The sequence below is a fragment of the Oncorhynchus mykiss genome, chromosome 5 (genome assembly GCF_057628025.1).
Source record: "Oncorhynchus mykiss isolate SJ-2025 chromosome 5, ASM5762802v1, whole genome shotgun sequence".
NCBI lineage: Eukaryota > Metazoa > Chordata > Actinopteri > Salmoniformes > Salmonidae > Oncorhynchus > Oncorhynchus mykiss.
Genome location: NC_143026.1, coordinates 41,291,742 through 41,308,750, shown reverse-complemented (window position 1 = coordinate 41,308,750; position 17,009 = coordinate 41,291,742). Strand labels below are relative to the sequence as shown.

At 45.1% G+C, this 17,009-nt stretch overlaps 1 protein-coding gene across 1 annotated transcript; it reads right to left on the bottom strand.

Annotated features, from left to right (window-relative positions):
• Positions 1-52: 52 nt before the first annotated feature.
• On the bottom strand, positions 53-15,667 carry LOC110523829 (N-alpha-acetyltransferase 25, NatB auxiliary subunit). Its single transcript, XM_021602884.3, has 23 exons — positions 15,237-15,667; positions 13,192-13,277; positions 12,879-13,017; positions 12,635-12,753; positions 12,450-12,524; positions 9,970-10,156; positions 9,719-9,830; positions 9,226-9,315; positions 8,908-9,080; positions 8,711-8,823; positions 8,368-8,575; positions 8,036-8,125; positions 7,752-7,932; positions 7,567-7,666; positions 7,304-7,455; positions 7,019-7,144; positions 5,395-5,638; positions 4,830-4,953; positions 4,553-4,618; positions 4,267-4,364; positions 4,044-4,154; positions 2,481-2,630; positions 53-2,325 (listed from the first exon to the last, which is right to left on the bottom strand). Exons 1-23 carry the CDS (start codon positions 15,292-15,294, stop codon positions 2,203-2,205), a joined length of 2,925 nt encoding a protein of 974 aa, XP_021458559.1. The 5' UTR covers positions 15,295-15,667; the 3' UTR covers positions 53-2,202.
• Positions 15,668-17,009: the final 1,342 nt, after the last annotated feature.

The window sequence follows — 17,009 nt, the reverse complement described above, 5'->3', positions numbered from 1 at the left end:
CTCGATACAGTTGGTCTACTCAGTATTTTTGGTGACAACACTGATACAAGACTGAAACAAAACAGATTTATTCATTTAAAAAAAAATCCTTTTGACATTCCAGTGTTTTTTGTTTTCCATTTTCTACCAAAAGAAAGACTGGGTGGGTATCAGGTGAGATGACATTCCAGATTGTCAACCACTTCACTGCACATCAACATAAGTTCTACTCAGTCCACTAACAGCCTCTAGAGAGGGTCCATCCATCCGGGGATTTGGGCACAGGTCATCTTTAGAGGGGTGTGTTTTGTAGGAGGATCAAACTGTTGCTCCCCTTCCATCCATGTCTTGTTTTAAAGAAGGAAAAGCTAAACAACCTACAAAATCAAACTAAGTCAAAGCATATACTTCAATATTAGTCAGTCTGCTGCCTGCATTGGATAGTCTTTCAGTGCCCCCTGGTGGTCGTGACAACATTGCTAGTTTCGTCTGCCTCGCTCAACAGTACTAATGAACGTTGCAGATAAACGTCATGACTAGAGGACAAGATTCCTCACTCTACATGTTAGACGCGTCTGCTCTACACAGCGCGTTTTATCTGAACGTTCCACAATGCTACCGAACATACCCGTGATGTCTGTCTGATACAAGTCTCCTCCCCCTGCTTGGTGTAGGTCTAGCTGTCAGTTAAAATGCCATAGCCACATTTTTGGTATATAGTTACATACACAGTGACAGTTTTGGTTGGTGAAATTAATTATGCGGCGATTCAGCGCAGCTCATAACCGTTGACAAGATAGGGGGGAGAGAGATCGACTAGGTATTTTCTACAACAAAGGACATTCAACACATTTCCCATCTTCATTGCAATCTGACAAGTTGGTTATCTTGTCTCCTTTGCATTTAGATATCTTAACTTTGGGTTTTAGCCGTTGTCAGAACCGTTTCATATAGTTCTACCCGTTTATTCAGAGAAATGACTGTCAGGTTTCTCTCCTACGGTGTTAAAACGAACCATCCACTCTGTTGTAGGTGTTAGCTAAACTAGGAGAGCTACAGACACAGAATTCAAAAATAAGCGTTTGCAAATACATTTTAGGTACTGTATGTATTTTCAGATTCATTATAATCTTGTCCCGTGATTGCTTTTTTTATTTGGCTTTCAAACCAAATTAAAAACTGAAATAAAAAAGACCAGTGGAAAAAATAAAGCAAACAATGACCAAGTTAAAAAGGAGTTTGGGATGAGGACTGAAATCAGACAGGCATTGACTGGTGGGGAGCAGGGAGATTAATTAACCAAGAGTGCACCACACCCAGAGGTACACACCTCCGGTCCTCCAGGGCTGTCTTCAGTTCTCCCCAGCTCTTTACTGACCCATTCAGTCACTGGTTGCCCGTAGAAGAGCGCACACAGCTGGCTTCTCAGGTTACTGGCTAAAAGGCAAGGCCTGAAATCACTGGAGTTGTGCACTCCCACAAGAAACAGTTGAGGCTTTTCCGAGTTGGCCCCAGCGTTTAGCTTTCCTTGTGTGTACAATTCGTTAACCGTCTTTGTTCAGCTGTCCTTTGTTTTCATACAGTAAGCTAAGCACCATCTCCACCCCATTTGTTCTTATGAGCAGAAGAGTGTGATTGACAACAGTGTCCATGTTTGGGCACCCAGATCAGGCTTGGGGAGTGAGGAGTCCAACATGGAAAAAAGGAGGAGTATATATTCTAATCTAACTGGGCTTCACCATGGAAACAGACTGAAGAAAAAAAACGAACTAAGGGGGTAGCTTATATTTCATTCACGTTCAGTCAAGGAGTTGATGTTCTGTCTGCAGACTATGTACAATCAATTATTGGAGTACTTCTAAAATTGCTTATTTTGTTTGTCTATCTGTTGCTGTAGTATCTTTGAGGAGCTTCTCTGTGATGTTATCACAAACTGTGGTTCTGTGCTGAGCGAGAGCAGTGATGTTCTCAGGGTGAGAAATGGTGGGAGGGAGAGGAGAATCCTGTGTGATAATAAAGACACCCAGACCGGGGGATATGTGGGAAAGGAGAGGTAAGGGGATGAAGTGAAAGAGAGGGTGTGTTGGTGGCAGGCAGCCCTCCTTTGAGACGAGCAAGGGGAGAAGGCTTTGGATGTGGGTGGAGTTAGACGATAAATGGTGACAGTATAATGGTGATAGTTGGGTATGAAGATGTTGATTGAAGAGGGATGGTTGATGCGGGTCAGATCTTGAGGCTCTTCAGCGAATCGGCTCTCTTCCTCAGTAGATCTCCCAGCTCCTGCAGCGAGCCAAGATAACTACTCTGAACCTTGTCCATGGCTGCCCTCGTAAACCCACACTCCTCCTGGGAGCGAGAGAGGGAAAGACAGGTTAGAGGTATAGATTGTCAGAAAAATAAAAAGGGGGGGGGAATAAAGAACAGAAAGAAGCATGCTTTGAACTAAGCCAATGCTTGGGCACAAATCAATAATTCATACATACACGCCCAACACTACCAACCTGTGTCTGTGAGTATCCCTCCTCCAGGGTGAGTGCTGCTAGTTTGAGGGCCGTCAGGCTGGCCTCCTGCCCCTTCACGTGATCAAGAGCCTGGGTCACAACACCCTGCAGGCTGCCTGTCCACTCCTGGAAGCCACACAGCACCACTGGCTGTAGGGGCAGAGGGCTACTGCGTGAATGGCTATGGTGTATTGTGAATAAATGAAGAAAATAAATGTAAATGCTTAAACTGCCTTTTGGGGGAGGGGGGGGTAGGGTTTCTGTTAAAACGATAACATTTTCATACAATGCAAATTCACAATGCAGCTGTGCTGCTGCCAGCATCGGGTTGGGTTTCATGGCAAGTCCCTTTCAGATGGTGAAGCGTTGCACCTGTACTACCATTACTGCATCTCAATTTCACCTCGCCAAGTGAGCATTTCGTTCACATTTAACTTCTCAAAGTATTGCCATACACAACCTGGTCTCAGAGCATTTTGCATTATTCTGTATGTAAATCCGACACACTCCATTTAGTGTGATATGTTATGTTTATTATGGTATGTATTCATTTGTGGATGTCCATCACCCATTTCGTATGATATGTTCTGAATTACAATTTGTATTATAGTTACAGATTTCCAAACGTACAATATTTTACGAATTCTAGCTAGGTGGCTTAAGTAATCAATCATCTTATGTAACCATCATACTAAATTGAGTGTCCCGGATTTATATTTACTATGTTACGTCTAGACTATGAGACCAGGCTGCCATACTGGACTTCAACGCTATTTCTTGCCTGTCTCTGACATTTTCCCAACTATTAATGATGATGAGGTACTGGTGGAGAGTGGACTCCCCGTCCGAATCCATTTCTGTGTAAAGATTCGATTCCGCTAGTAATTGACTCCTAAGATTCAGTATTTTTGGAACGGAGGTAACATTAGTTGCCGTATTTCCGAAAACACAAACTTCTGAGAACATAAAGCATCTTTCATAGCAAGCTAGTGAGGGCAGAAGAGAGATGGGGGGGCACTGTATAGGCATGTCAGCCACCAGGCAGACAGTCAGAACCGTGCACTAGACCTATCTATCGGTAATTAAAAGCTGTATCTCACAATCTCTTGGCTTGCATGTGTCTCGCGACTTCAGTAAAGCAGGGCCTATCATCAATGAATAGGCATGGATATTGTACACGCAACAGACCGAAGACTGAACACACTCGCATCATTAGCGAAGCGAAAGAGCAGGAGTGTAATAATTAGTCCAAACAGTGGCAAAACGTTTTGCCAATAAAACAAGAGTTTCTATTGGACAAATGCAGGTAGGTCCCGCCTCATTTGCTTCCGTATAAGAATGGGTGTAATAAATATGGGAAAAAAATTCACCAAAAGTAGCCCAAAGTTCTATGTAAATTCCACAACTTTCCCCAGAACTTTATAGCCTGTCGTCTCGAAAATAATACGTTGTTTTCTGATGACTGAAATGCTATTTTAGTTTTGCGGTGGGGGAAAAAAACTAAATAACATTGATTTTGGAGAAGGGTCGTCGGAGGATAAAGGTGAGGTAGTAACGGAGTACCATGGCGCTGCTGCTGTCCTTCTTCTTCTTCTTCTTCTTCTGTAGGCTGGACTTGAGCGGTCGCAGTACGCTGGCAGAGTAACTGGCCACCCACAGCACCACACACACCGTCTGACCAGGACAAACACACACACCATTGCACGTTTCATATTATAATACATGTACATTTTAGTAATGTATTACTTGTGTATGTCTAGCGTGACTATAAGTGTAGTACACTGACCTCCACGAAGAAGACCAGCGTTTCTAATAGGGAGGGTCGGGTCGTCAATCTGCCGTCTTTCATCTCCAACACTTCTCCTTTACATCTGGATAACATCTCTGGGCGGAGAGGGGAAAGAGAAGAGGGGAGCGAGGGGCACAGATCAGCATGGGGGAATAAGAATGACCCACTCGACTAGACCTCGACTAGAGACCTGAAGCTATGACGTCTCCTGTGGCTGACTAGACAGTCATTATTACCATGGACAGGTTGATCATCTTTAATAAAGATATCTGTGACGGTGTACCTTGGAGCTGTGCTACTGACGATTTGAAGGCGTTACAGATCTGGGTTTGGAGTTCCGTCGAGTCGTCTGGAGAGAGAAACTGAATAAAGAGCATGACAAAGACCTCCCTCCTTTCTCCTCTTCCCCTCTCCGCTACTCCCTTCTCCACCCACTCTCCCTCCCTCCCTCCATCTCCTTCCCAGTCCTGCTGCTCCTGTAGATTGTTGGAGGCAAGTGGTAGTGGACCCTACATCCCTCTCTCTCCACCTCCCCCCCTCCCCTCATCTCCCTGTCTTACCCAGTCCAGTGGTCTCTAGTTCTCGTAGAGTCAGTGATAGTTGCAGAGCAGAGGCCTGACAGTGACAGCTGCCACTAGACAGAGCAGATGCCAGGCGGGAGGAGGGAGGCCCCAGGAACGGGTACTGGAACAACACAACAACAGTTAGTGGTCCTGTGTGGCTCAGTTGGTAAGAGCACGGCGCTACCAATTTCGTGGGTCGTGGGTTCGATTCCTGCTGGGGCCACCCATATGAACATGTAGGCACTGATGTAAGTCGCTTTGGATGAAAGCGTCTGCTAAATAGCATACATTATATAAACTGGGTGGTTCAAGCCCTGAATGCTGATTGGCCCACACCCATCAGACCGTATACCACTGGTATGACAAAACATTTATTTGTACTGCTCTAATTACATTGGTAACCAGTTTATAATAGCAATACGGCACCTCTGGGGATGATCAACCTGCCAATATACCACGGCTAAGGGCTGTATCCAGGCAGTAACAGCCCTTAGCTGTGGTATATTGGCCATATACCACACCTCCTCAGGCCTTTATTGCTTAAATATATTAGTGTGTGTACCTGTGTCTGTTTCTCTGTGATCTGGGCAGCAGTCTCAAGTGTCTGATCTAGCTGGGAGAGTAGGGTCTGGAGGGTGGAGCTTTTGGCCGATATACCGTTCTCATTGGTCTTATCAGAGTTCCGTGGCGAGGGGGCATGTCCGAGCAGAGCCAATGAGGCGAGGAGGCGGAGTGTGAGAGAGCGAACCTTCAACCAGACGGACTCCTCTTCTAGAGACAGACGACGATGCTCCTCAGTCAGCTCCCTGGAACACACACACACACACACACACACACACACACAATTAACTGTGTTCATTTTATATGCAGGACTGAGAAGCTCAGTTCAGCTGACTTTTAAAAGGCCATTCTACTCCGAAATGAATGTAAATGTAATTATAATGACACTATATAAAATGTCCAGAAATGAGTCCAATAACATACTGGTAAAATGATTTGTTAATACAATGATTTGAACATATTGGACCATGCATATAGCCTGTGCATGGTCCATAAGGGACCGAGTGGCACAGCGGTCTAAGGTGCTAGAGGCGTCACTACAGACCCGTGTTCGATCCACAACCGGCCGTGATCGGGAGTCCCATAGGGCAGCGTCTGGGTTAGGGGGGGGTTTGGCAGGCTGCCATTGTAATTAAGTGACTTGCCTAGTTAAATAAAGGTTCAATTCAAATAGAAGAAATCCTTATCACCTGTAGCCCAACAGAGCAGCATAGTGGCTAGAAATAAATAGGCTGACGCATGGGGTTGTCCATCTGTATTTACCTCACTCAGCTAATCATTAGCTAGATCCTAAATGGCATCTTTTAACTAACTAGCATCATATTGATGAAATTGATGCCCCACAAAACTGGCATAAACAGTGACAATAATGCAGGCGTACCTGTTAGGGTAACTTGGCAGTAAAACGCCACCCGGAGTAACACCCCAACTGCCTGTCAAAGAAACCCCCCCCCCCCTCAACACTTTCCCTGGTTGCCACTCCTACTCTTGCGCGACTAGAAATGTACTCCGTCTCATCACAATTTAAGTCACTCCCAAAAATGGGATGGTGGATGGTGTTTTGACCCGTTTGACCCTTTCAGCCCCACTCTCCTCTATCCACTCACAACTAATTACCACGTGGTAATATGCGTAACCATGCCGCTGCTAAAATACTGCAGTACGCGCAATATTTAGGAGTTGATAAATAAAGTAGGAATGGAAAGCTGGGATGCCCCTTACTTTAACAACGGCCATTGGAACGGCTGTTTTCCCAGTGATTGCACGATGAACTGTTGTGCATTGACGACTTGTCAGAATGCATCTTTCCCTCCCGATGGCACTCGCAACTACAATGTGCCTTGAGAGGAATATACATCTCTCCTAGAACGCACCACACGATGACTAGGTAAATAGATCAACTGTTCAACTATGGGTTTGTCTGTTTGTTCCATTCATTGTTTGTTGTGTTTGCAGAGGAACAGTCTGTGGACTGTTTAAGCATCTTCAGGGATATTTCTTCACGTTCCATATTTGTGGCGTGGCTGCAATGATTTTGCCGTGGGCACGGCGCCAAAGCTACAGGATGGTGGCAGAAAAACGGATATAAGTCCTTGTTATATGTGTGTGTGTGTGTGTGTGTGTACCTGTCCTTGGGGTCCCAGCTGACAAGGACAGTCAGGTCTCTGTTGTCTCTCATGTTGTCCCAGGGAATATCATCTTCCTCAGGACACACACCCATCGCCTTCACACTCTCCTCCAGACTCAATGTGCTGGAACAAAACAGGAATATGTTACAGGTGTGTGTGGTGTGGTGTGTGTGGTGTGTGGTGTGTGGTGTGTGGTGTGTGGTGTGTGGTGTGTGTGTGTGTGTGTGTGTGTGTGTGTGTGTGTGTGTGTGTGTGTGTGTGTGTGTGTGTGTGTATACTAACACGTCAGCCTCAGTGTACAGGTCCAGTAACATCCTCTCTGTGCGGACCTGAGCGAAGTGCAACGATTGGTTGAGCCGGGTTCTAAACGCTATGAATTCTGGGATCTTCTCAAACGCTCCATACTTATAGGCCTGGATGATGTACTCGGAGGTCTGGGGGAGAAGAGACGAGGAAAGAGGACCGAGGTGAGAAAAAAACTTGGGGAAGTGTCACCAGAATATATGACATATTTAAGGACGTATTTAGATGCGAATGGGACTCACATCTTTCTGGTTGGAGTGGAAAAACCTGAGGGAGAAATTACAGGACTGGGAGGCTGCAGCAAACTGCCCCAACGAGCCAGCATAACGAGTTAACAGATACCTGGGAGAGAGGAGAGAATATAAGGACCAGTGCATTGAGTATGGTAACCGTATTGTGTGGTGATGTGTTCGTACTATAAACCCACCCTATGGTGTCGTGCTGCACATGCTTGGCATCCAGGCTGGAGTAGAGGTCCACTACGGGCTGGAAGGCTCCCAGGCGACAGAAGAGCAGCAGCAGCAGTAGTTTGAACTGGGCGTTGGAGGGACTGAAGGACAAGCCCTCCTCTAACACGCCGAGACACTGCCACAGCATGTTCTCATCGCCTAACAACGCATAGACACAAATGTATGTTTGCATGTTGACGAACGCCCGGAGACAGCGAGAGTAGGAGGTCGGAGAGGGAGAGAGGCGAGAGAGACGACTCACCAGTTTCTGTCCAGAGGTCGACGTAGACGTGGGCGGCCATGAGACAGTACATGTCAGAGAACTGGAGCTCTGTCTTCAGACACGACTTCCCTGTTACACACACACTAACTACAGTCAGACTCAAACCATTCATCTGTTTTCACAAAATTGTCATTGCATCTCTTCCTGCAGTTAAGTTAGATGCATAAAATGTTGGATAGACTGAAAGACGGAGAGGGATGGATGAAGATGGATTAGAGACGTATCGAGGAACGGATGCCCTTACCAAATTGCAGCCCACATAGTGGTAGTGAGAGCGAGAAAGAGAGAGAGAGGGGTGCTGCTGTTCTTACCAAACTGTAGTCCGTGGTGGTAGTGGGCTTTGAGTTCTGTGATGAGGCGTAGTTTGCCCTCTGTGTCCAGAGCATGTTGTAGTCCCAGCGCCCGGCTCAGCTGACACACACACAGGTGTCTCTGCAACGCCTTCGTGTCCCCCGGAAACCCAAAGCCATCCTCTCCCGCCTCCCCCAACGGAACCAACTCCCCCAGACGCTTTTTAAACTACAGGGAGGAGGAAGGAGAGAGGAGAGGAGGGAAATAGATATGGTATTGAAATCATGAAGGGCTTGGTTGGTTGACCAACTGCTATTCTGCAGGTGAGAGTGTGTGTGTGTGTGTGTGTGTGTGTGTGTGTACCTGTGAGCGTTGCTCAGGGGGCAGAAGGTGTAGGTATATCTTCAGGTCAGTAATGCAGCAGGGTTTGTCTCCAAACTTCCCAAAAAACTGAACCATCAACTCCAACGGGTCACCTGAAGACCAACAGCCAATAGAAACAGTCAACGCAAACAGCCAAGGAAACAGTGGTGTGTGTGTGTGTGTGCGTGTGTGCGTACCTAGCTCTTTCTCATCTGGGCAGCCCCTCTGTCTCAGTCTGTGTATGAGTTCCAGGCAGGCCAGGTAGGGCCCTCTGAGAGGACGCGACTCCTTCTTGTCTTGCTCCTCCATCCTGTCCACCACAAACTTCACTGCCTCTGCCACCGTGGTCTGCACTGGGCCCTCCACACAGCTGGAGGAAGAGGGGAGGGACAAAGTGAGAGAGGATCAGTTCGTCTTCTCTTACATGACATCGTAAAACATCCATCAAGAGGAATAGTCTAGTCAGCTACTATATAAACTTTTCTCACTCACACAGACACACACACAGTACTCACTGCTCTCCTTCCTCAGGCTGGCTCCAGGACTTGTCCATCAGGTGGAAGAGAGAGTCAAAATAGGAGAGATAGAACTGCCAATCATCAGGACTAGAGAGGAGAGAGAGAAAGAAGAGAAGAGAGAGAGGAGAAAGGAGAGGAGCGAGAGAGGAGGTGAAAGGAGAGAAAAGGAGAGGAGAGAAGAAAGGAGAGAAGAGAGAGAAAGGAGAGAAGAGAAAGGAAAGAAGAGAAAGGAGAGAAGAGAAAGGAGAGAAGAGAAAGGAGAGAAAGGAGAGAAGAGAAAGGAGAGAAGAAAGGAGAGAAGAGAGAGGAGAGAAGAGAGAGGAGAAAGGAGAGAAGAAAATAGAGAAGAGAGGAGAAAGGAGAGAGGAGAAAGGTGAGGAGAGGAGAAAGGGAGAAAGATTGGGAGTTAGTGTGGGAGAGTTTTAAGACACAGAAATGCTGAATGTGCATAAATGTGACTATTTATCGGAATATGTGTGTGGGTTCTCACTTTTTGAGCAGCAGCTTGTAGGACAGAGCGTTGCATTCAGGCCAGAGCTGCAGTCGTTGGTACATCATCATACACTTATTCTCTCTGCTCCGCAACTCACTGGTCAACTTCTCTATGGAAGCATGCACATAAACAGAATGAGTAGAAAGACATGAATAATTCACAACCTACAAGCTGCACAGATCCTCTCTCTGGGTCTCTAACACACACACAATCTCTGTTCTGCGTACACACACACATACCACTCTTACCTCCCAGTGGACCGCGGACCACATCAAGAGCCTCCACACACTTCCCCAGTCGCTCCAGGATCATAAAGTACAGCTGCACCTCAGCCTCAGCCTCAATCTTCTCCTCCTTCACCATCTTCTCCACCATGCGCTCAGCCAGGGGCAGGAACATGGTCTGGGCCAGCTTCTCATCCTGCGCAGAGATGGCCTGAAACACACAGAGCAATGACACACATGCAAGCAAACCACCACCCACGGTCACACGTACAGACTCACACATACAAAGTCTCACACACACACACACACACACACACACAGAGTGAGTCACCCCATACAGTGTCTCACACACACACAATTACACATACATACTCAGTCACACAAGCTATATACACTCCATCTAGTACAGGGCCTGACTCCCCTTTGCATCCAGGACTGCCTGAATTCTTCGGGGCGTGGCGTTCAATCATTGCTCATTTGGTATCAAGGGACCTAACGTGTGCCAGGAAAACATTCCCCGCAACAGTTCCCCACCACCACCAGCCTGTATCGTTGACACCAGGCAGGATGGGGCCATGGACTCCTGACTCTGTAATCAGTATGACGCAACAGGAAATGAGATTCGTCGGACCAGGCAATGCTTTTCCACGCTGACTGGATGTTTTCGTTTGTTGCACCATTCTCTGTAAAACCTTAGACAATGCAGTGCGTGAAAGGCCCAGGAAGGAGGACGTTTCTGAGATACTGGATGCGGTCGCTTAGGTCACTCGTTTTGCCCATTCTAACGTACAATGGAACAGTAACTGAATGCATTGATCCCAGTCGGCCTGCTTTATAAAGAAAGCCACAGCCACCTGACTCACTGTCGGTAGGAGCAATCCATTTCTGTGAATTAATAAACTGGCCACTGGGTATATATACAGTTGAAGTCGGACATTTACATACACTTACCTCGGAGTCATTAAAACTTGTTTTTCAACCACTCCACAAATTTCTTGTTAACAAAACTATAGTTTTGGCAAGTCGGTTAGGACATCTACATTGTGCATGAGACAAGTCATTTTTACTTATTTCACTTATAATTCATTGTATCACAATTCCAGTGGGTCAGAAGTTTACATACACTAAGTTGACTGTGCCTTTAAACAGCTTGGAAAATTCCAGAAAATGATGTCATGGCTTTAGAAGCTTCTGATAGGCTAATTGACATCATTTGAGTCAATTGGAGGTGTACCTGTGGATGTATTTCAAGGTCTACCTTCAAACTCAGTGCCTCTTCGCTTGACATCATGGGAAAATCAAAAGAAATCAGCCAAGACCCCAGAAAAAAAATTGTTGACCTCCACAAGTCTGGTTCATCCTTTGGGAGCAATTTCCAAATGCCTGAAAGTACCAGGTTCATCTGTACAAACAATAGTATGCAAGTATAAACACCATGGGACCACGCAGCCGTCATACCGCTCAGGAAGGAGATGCGTTCTGTCTCCTAGAGATGAACGTACTTTGCTGCGAAAAGTGCAAATTAATCCCAGAACAACAGCAAAGGATCTTGTGAACATGCTGGAGGAAACAGGTACAAAAGTATCTATATCCACAGTAAAACGAGTCCTATATCGACATAACCTGAAAGGCCCCTCAGCAAGGAAGAAGCAACTGCTCCAAAACCGCCAGAAAAAAGCCAGACTACGGTTCGCAACTGCAGATGGGGACAAATATCGTACATTTTGGAGAAATGTCCTCTGGTCTTATGAAACAAAAATATAACTGTTTGGCCATAATGACCATCATTATGTTTGGAGGAAAATGGGGGAAGCCGAAGAATACCATACCAACCGTGAAGGGGGTGGCAGCATCATGTTGTGGGGGTGCTTTGCTGCAGGAGGGACTGGTGCACTTCACAAAATAGATGGCATCATGAGGAAGTAAAAATTATGTGGATATATTGAAGTTAAAGCTTGGTCGCAAATAGGTCTTCCAAATGGACAATGACCCCAAACATACTTCCAAAGTTGTGGCAAAATGGCTTAAGTCAAGGCATTGGAGAGGACGTCACAAAGCCCTGACCTCAATCCTATACAAAATTTGTGGGCCGAACTGAAAAAGCATGTGTGAGCAAGGAAGCCAACAAACCTGACTCAGTTACACCAGCTCTGTCAGCGGAATGGGCCAAAATTCACCCAACTTATTGTGGGAAGCTTGTGGAAGGCTACCTGAAACGTTTGACCCAAGTTAAATAATTTAAAGGCAATGCTGCCAAGTACTAATTGAGTGTGTGCAAACTTCTGACCCACTGGGAATGTGATGAAAGAAATAAAAACTGAAATAAATCACTCTCTCTACTATTATTATGACATTTCACATTCTTAAAATAAAGTGGTGCCCTAAGACAGGGAATTTGTACTAGGATTAAATGTCAGGAATTGTGAAAAACTGAGTTTAAATGTATTTGGCTAAGATGTATGTAAACTTCCGACTTCAACTGTATAGTGAGAGACCATGCCTACCTGCATGACAAGACTCATGACAGACCAGAAGTAGTAGGGGTTCTTAGGAACGATCTTATACAAAGCCATCCCTGCCTACAGCCAGAGAGAAAGAGAGACATTAGATAGAACTACACAAAATACATTAATTACTGTAGCACAATACATCATTTGTTCACATGTTATTACTGTGTGTGTGTTCTGACCTGCTGCATCTTCTTGTACTCCCCAACGCGGGCGTAGGCCATGAACAGGTGAGAGTGATACTCCTCGCTGAGGGGAACCTTCTTCACCGCAGCTTCATACAGCTTAGTCACCAACTCAGCTACAGAGAGAGAGGAGGGGGAGAGTCAACAGCATCACAGCATCGAAAAGATCATATAGAGAGTTCTCTCTCTCTGTGTGTGTGTGTGTGTGTGTGTGTGTGTGTGTGTGTGTGTGTGTACTCACGGTGGTGCATCTCTCGGTACAGTATAGTGAGAGCCTGTAGTGAGTTGTCGTCGGTAGGTTCCAGGGTGGCCACCTCCTGGGCCAGGCTAAACGCCTCATCCTGCTTCCCTGTTCGCTGCAGACCGATGGCCTTCAACACCTGGGGAGAGGGAGATCTGCCTCAGTAACATGCCACCATCATCCTCATCATCATCGGGGTGGGGAGTAGAGGTTGGTGGTAGGGTTTGAGGTAGGGGCCTATGGGGTCCGTTTTGAACAACTCTGGGCTCCATCTTGGACCCTAAATACAGCCCAGAGCCAGAGTCCCACCCACCTTAGCACAATGCAGGTCCTTGTGTTTCTTCAGCAGTTTGTCAGCCTGCTGGATCGCCATCTTATTGTTGCCATTGTCCAGGTAGTCTGATGGGAGATGACATCACAGCATCAATCAACCTACTCCATACAGTACATAGTATGACGCACACGCCCACACCCAGTCAAGTCCCACACAAAGGGCAAAGGAGCTATTACTTCTATTTCTCTACCAACCATTCACGGAGTCCTAAGACGCTGCAGCATCCACAGTTTTTTTATAGACCGGCACAGATTTCAATAATTCAGCCAAAGCCATTCTCAGGCTCTAAAAGGAGTTTCTAAAATGGCATTTTCAAGATGTATGAAGGACATGACAACAACAATAACACAGTAACTGGGAGAGGTTGAGAAAGAGTCATAGCCCTGATGTTTAGAAGACAACAAAAAAAACAAGAGAGGAGTAACTTTCTAAAACCAGCTGAGACTGCAGCATTCTGCTAATGCCTGTCTGATAAACTAAACCTGAAAATACACTCCGTGGTGTGTGTGCGCGTGTTTATGTGGTTCACTATGTGTACTGTCTTGAGTGGAGGTGTTTGGGCATATGTGTATTTGTGCGAGTGCCCAAGAGTGTGACGAGATTAGAATGTCTATTTGTATGACCGATCGACAGTGTCTGTGTATTCGGTCTCTGACCTCTGCCATTGTTTGCGACCTTGATACACACAACTGTCTCTCACCGTGGTCCTCCCGTGGATCACAGCAGAGCACACAAGCACACACACAGTCCCTTTACCAGCGCAAGCTTGGAGTCTAGGCTTCTAGACAGCTGGGTGCCAAAATTAACCCTGCCAGACAGACAGACACAGTGTTCTACACTATGTCATCAGCCCAAATGGCAGCTAGGCCTTAATCATTGTGTCTCGTGTTGGCCATTACGGTTTCCCACTCTTCATGAACCAAGTTCTCCAAGATCAGTGCCAACGTATATACAGTTCCTGACCCATATAGCAGGTCTATTTTTCATTGTGTGCCCACTCACTGACAGCATCTGTCACGTGATGATAATCAACTCTACATGGTTTTAGCAGAGCTTTTGAGGAAAGAGAAAAGTTGAGAGAAAACAGAAGCCTCAACAATGGTGAGTGTTTATTATAGCAGTCATTGATATAAATCTAACTGGATCTAGTTATCTGTATGATGGAACACGTCACTAGAATGTAATCGAATGGCCAAAAACAGAGGCTAACGTTGCAGCATCAACACAACCAGGCCTATCAAGTTAGCCAACTTTAATCCTCTTATGCCCATCTGACACATAACGTTACCGTTAACTAGCCATGATCACTGATCTGATCACCTAAAATCAGCAGAATGAGGCACGAAATGAAACACACCCGCTAATAAAGCAAGTTAACCAGCTAGCTAACGTTGGCATCACAGTTCACAACCATGAACACTTTGTCTTGCCCCTGTGGCTGCATTTTCTAGCGAGGTGAGCTAGCTCGGACGTTAAAATGCATCCGATCAATTTGTGTAACTAATAATACACCCCGATGTACTGTATCTGATCAACTAGCTACCTAGTTAGCTAACGTAAGTTAGTTGTTGATATTTCTGCCACATACAGAACTATTTGCAATACGGTTCAGATTCATCTCGGTTTCTGCATACTAACTAACATGGCTAGCTAGCTTATTAGGTAGCTTACCGGTAACTAGCTAGCTGTCAAATATAGGAGACCTGAACTTTACGAGTGAGAGAGACTGATCGTTGGAGCTCTTTTGGGGTTTCGTTTAAAGCAAACCTGTCTCATTGTGCGTTATTGGTGGGCAAACGGTCTGCAGCTGTGCGCTGTCAGAATTGTGCTGACATCCACTCAAGGTGCACTGTCATTCAGCACTGCAGGCGAATTGAGAACGGGGCTAAGACTTCGGGGGCCGCGGTACTGCCCACCGAGTCCCAGACACAAGGTACTGACCAGACGACCTCTCCGGTACGTCGATAAACACTGACAAAACATTTAACCAGACAGAGATTGGCTGTTTTTCTGCAAATTGTTACCGTAAATGGGTCTGAGTCTCCTGTCGTTAGGGTCTTGCACATGGCCTCTCGCCGCCATGTTGGAGGTTACCAGGGTATATGGCTGAGCATGCGCAGTCGCGTCAAACAGGCAGGGATTTTTCTTCTTCTTTGAGGTTTATTGGCAGACTACACTCATAAAGTGTATTGCCGCCACCTACTGTACGGGGTAGTAAAATATCCCCAAAAACAAATTCCTACTAACTACCAAAAATAAAAAATACTAACCAAAAGTCATGCTACTTCTTCTGTTAAAATCCAATCTGACAGACAGGAATTAAAAGCGGGAGTAGGATTTCAGTAGAATTCAACTGAGTTTTCAATAAATTCAAAACAGTTTATGAAAAATAAATGTTACAATACAGTCTAAGTATGTCTGTCAACTGCCATTAGCCCATATTGACGTTATCATTTGAAAATATCAGACTGTTATTTCTTTCATCCAGTTCACAATGACACGTGACTGTTGTGTTAAACTGTGCCACTAGGAGTTTATTTTAGATTATTAGGCTCCCCATTAGCTACTGCACATGCAGCAGCAACTCTTCTTGGGGTCCACATAAAATGTACAAATAAATGTCAAAATACAGAACAGTTATAGACAAGGACATTAAATAAATAAATAAAATATAAATACATAAAACAATAATAATACAAAATAAGAGTTATATATTGGAAAGACACCAAGAGATAAAAAATATATATATACTATTTACACACTTTTCATACATATTCATATTATATACAGTTAAATTAGACCTTTGGAAAGAGGAGAGGTGCTGTGATGCCATTTGTTGTTGTTTTTTTAAATCTGTTTTTTAAAGCAAAACTTTTTACTGAGTAACCTCTGGTGGCAGAGCATTCCACGATGACATGGCTCTATACATAACTGAGCGACGCATAACTCAGTGAAGAAACCCATAATGGTGTGTCTTGTGGGGTATGTACTGTATGTCTGTTTGAAGTGTATGCAAATAGATTATACCTGTGATTAGGCATTTTCAACACACAAATGTTTCTTAAAAAGATTAGAAGAGAAGTTGTACATTTCTCCTCAACCATGGAAGACTATCATGCATGTTGATGATGTTAGTTATGTGTGTGCAGTTAAGGGCAGAGTGTGTTGCTTTGTTTTGAGCCAGCTGCAGCTTTGCTAGGTCTTTCTTTGCTGCACCTGACCCCATTATCGGATCACTCTTGCCCTTGGTCTATCAAACCCCTCCGACTCACCTGTTCTAGAGATACAAAATATTTCAGATTAGAGCAGAACTATAATTTAAAATGTCTCCAAGAAAATGTAATTGATCACAATATAAGTGATCTACCGATCTGCGTTGCAGGGTGACGTCTTAAAGCGGCAAACAGCAGTTGTAACAATAACAAAGCACATTCCCTGCCACTGTTTTGCTAAAGAGCTGAGGGATGGGGCTGAAGATACGCAACCACTCAAATTCACAGACAGAGCTAAGAATGCAAGGACCGGCCATTCATTATATCGAAATGATAGTTTAACCATGTTGATGCTATACAGTGTTTGTTTGTGTTTACTTTGTTTAAAAACATTGGTGCAAAACAAGCTTACATTTTGGGTTCTAATGGGGTACGACAGTTGAACTAAGCTAATGAGGCATTTCTAAGTTATATTCTTCAATAATCAATGGGTACATATCAATGGTTTATATGTCAAAAAAATTGATTTAGCAACTGCAGATTGCCACTTTAACCAAACTCCAGCAGATCACTTGAAATGATCCC

Bases quoted from the DNA above. Each gene is read 5' to 3' on its own strand.
- LOC110523829 (XM_021602884.3), bottom strand. From the start codon at position 15,294: ATGGCGGCGAGAGGCCATGTGCAAGACCCTAACGACAGGAGACTCAGA. The intron at 8,576-8,710 runs GTACACACACAC...TCCTCCCTGTAG, and splicing joins CCCCTGAGCAACGCTCACAG to TTTAAAAAGCGTCTGGGGGA. The intron at 7,456-7,566 runs GTGAGTCCCATT...CTTCTCCCCCAG, and splicing joins TCCACTCCAACCAGAAAGAT to ACCTCCGAGTACATCATCCA.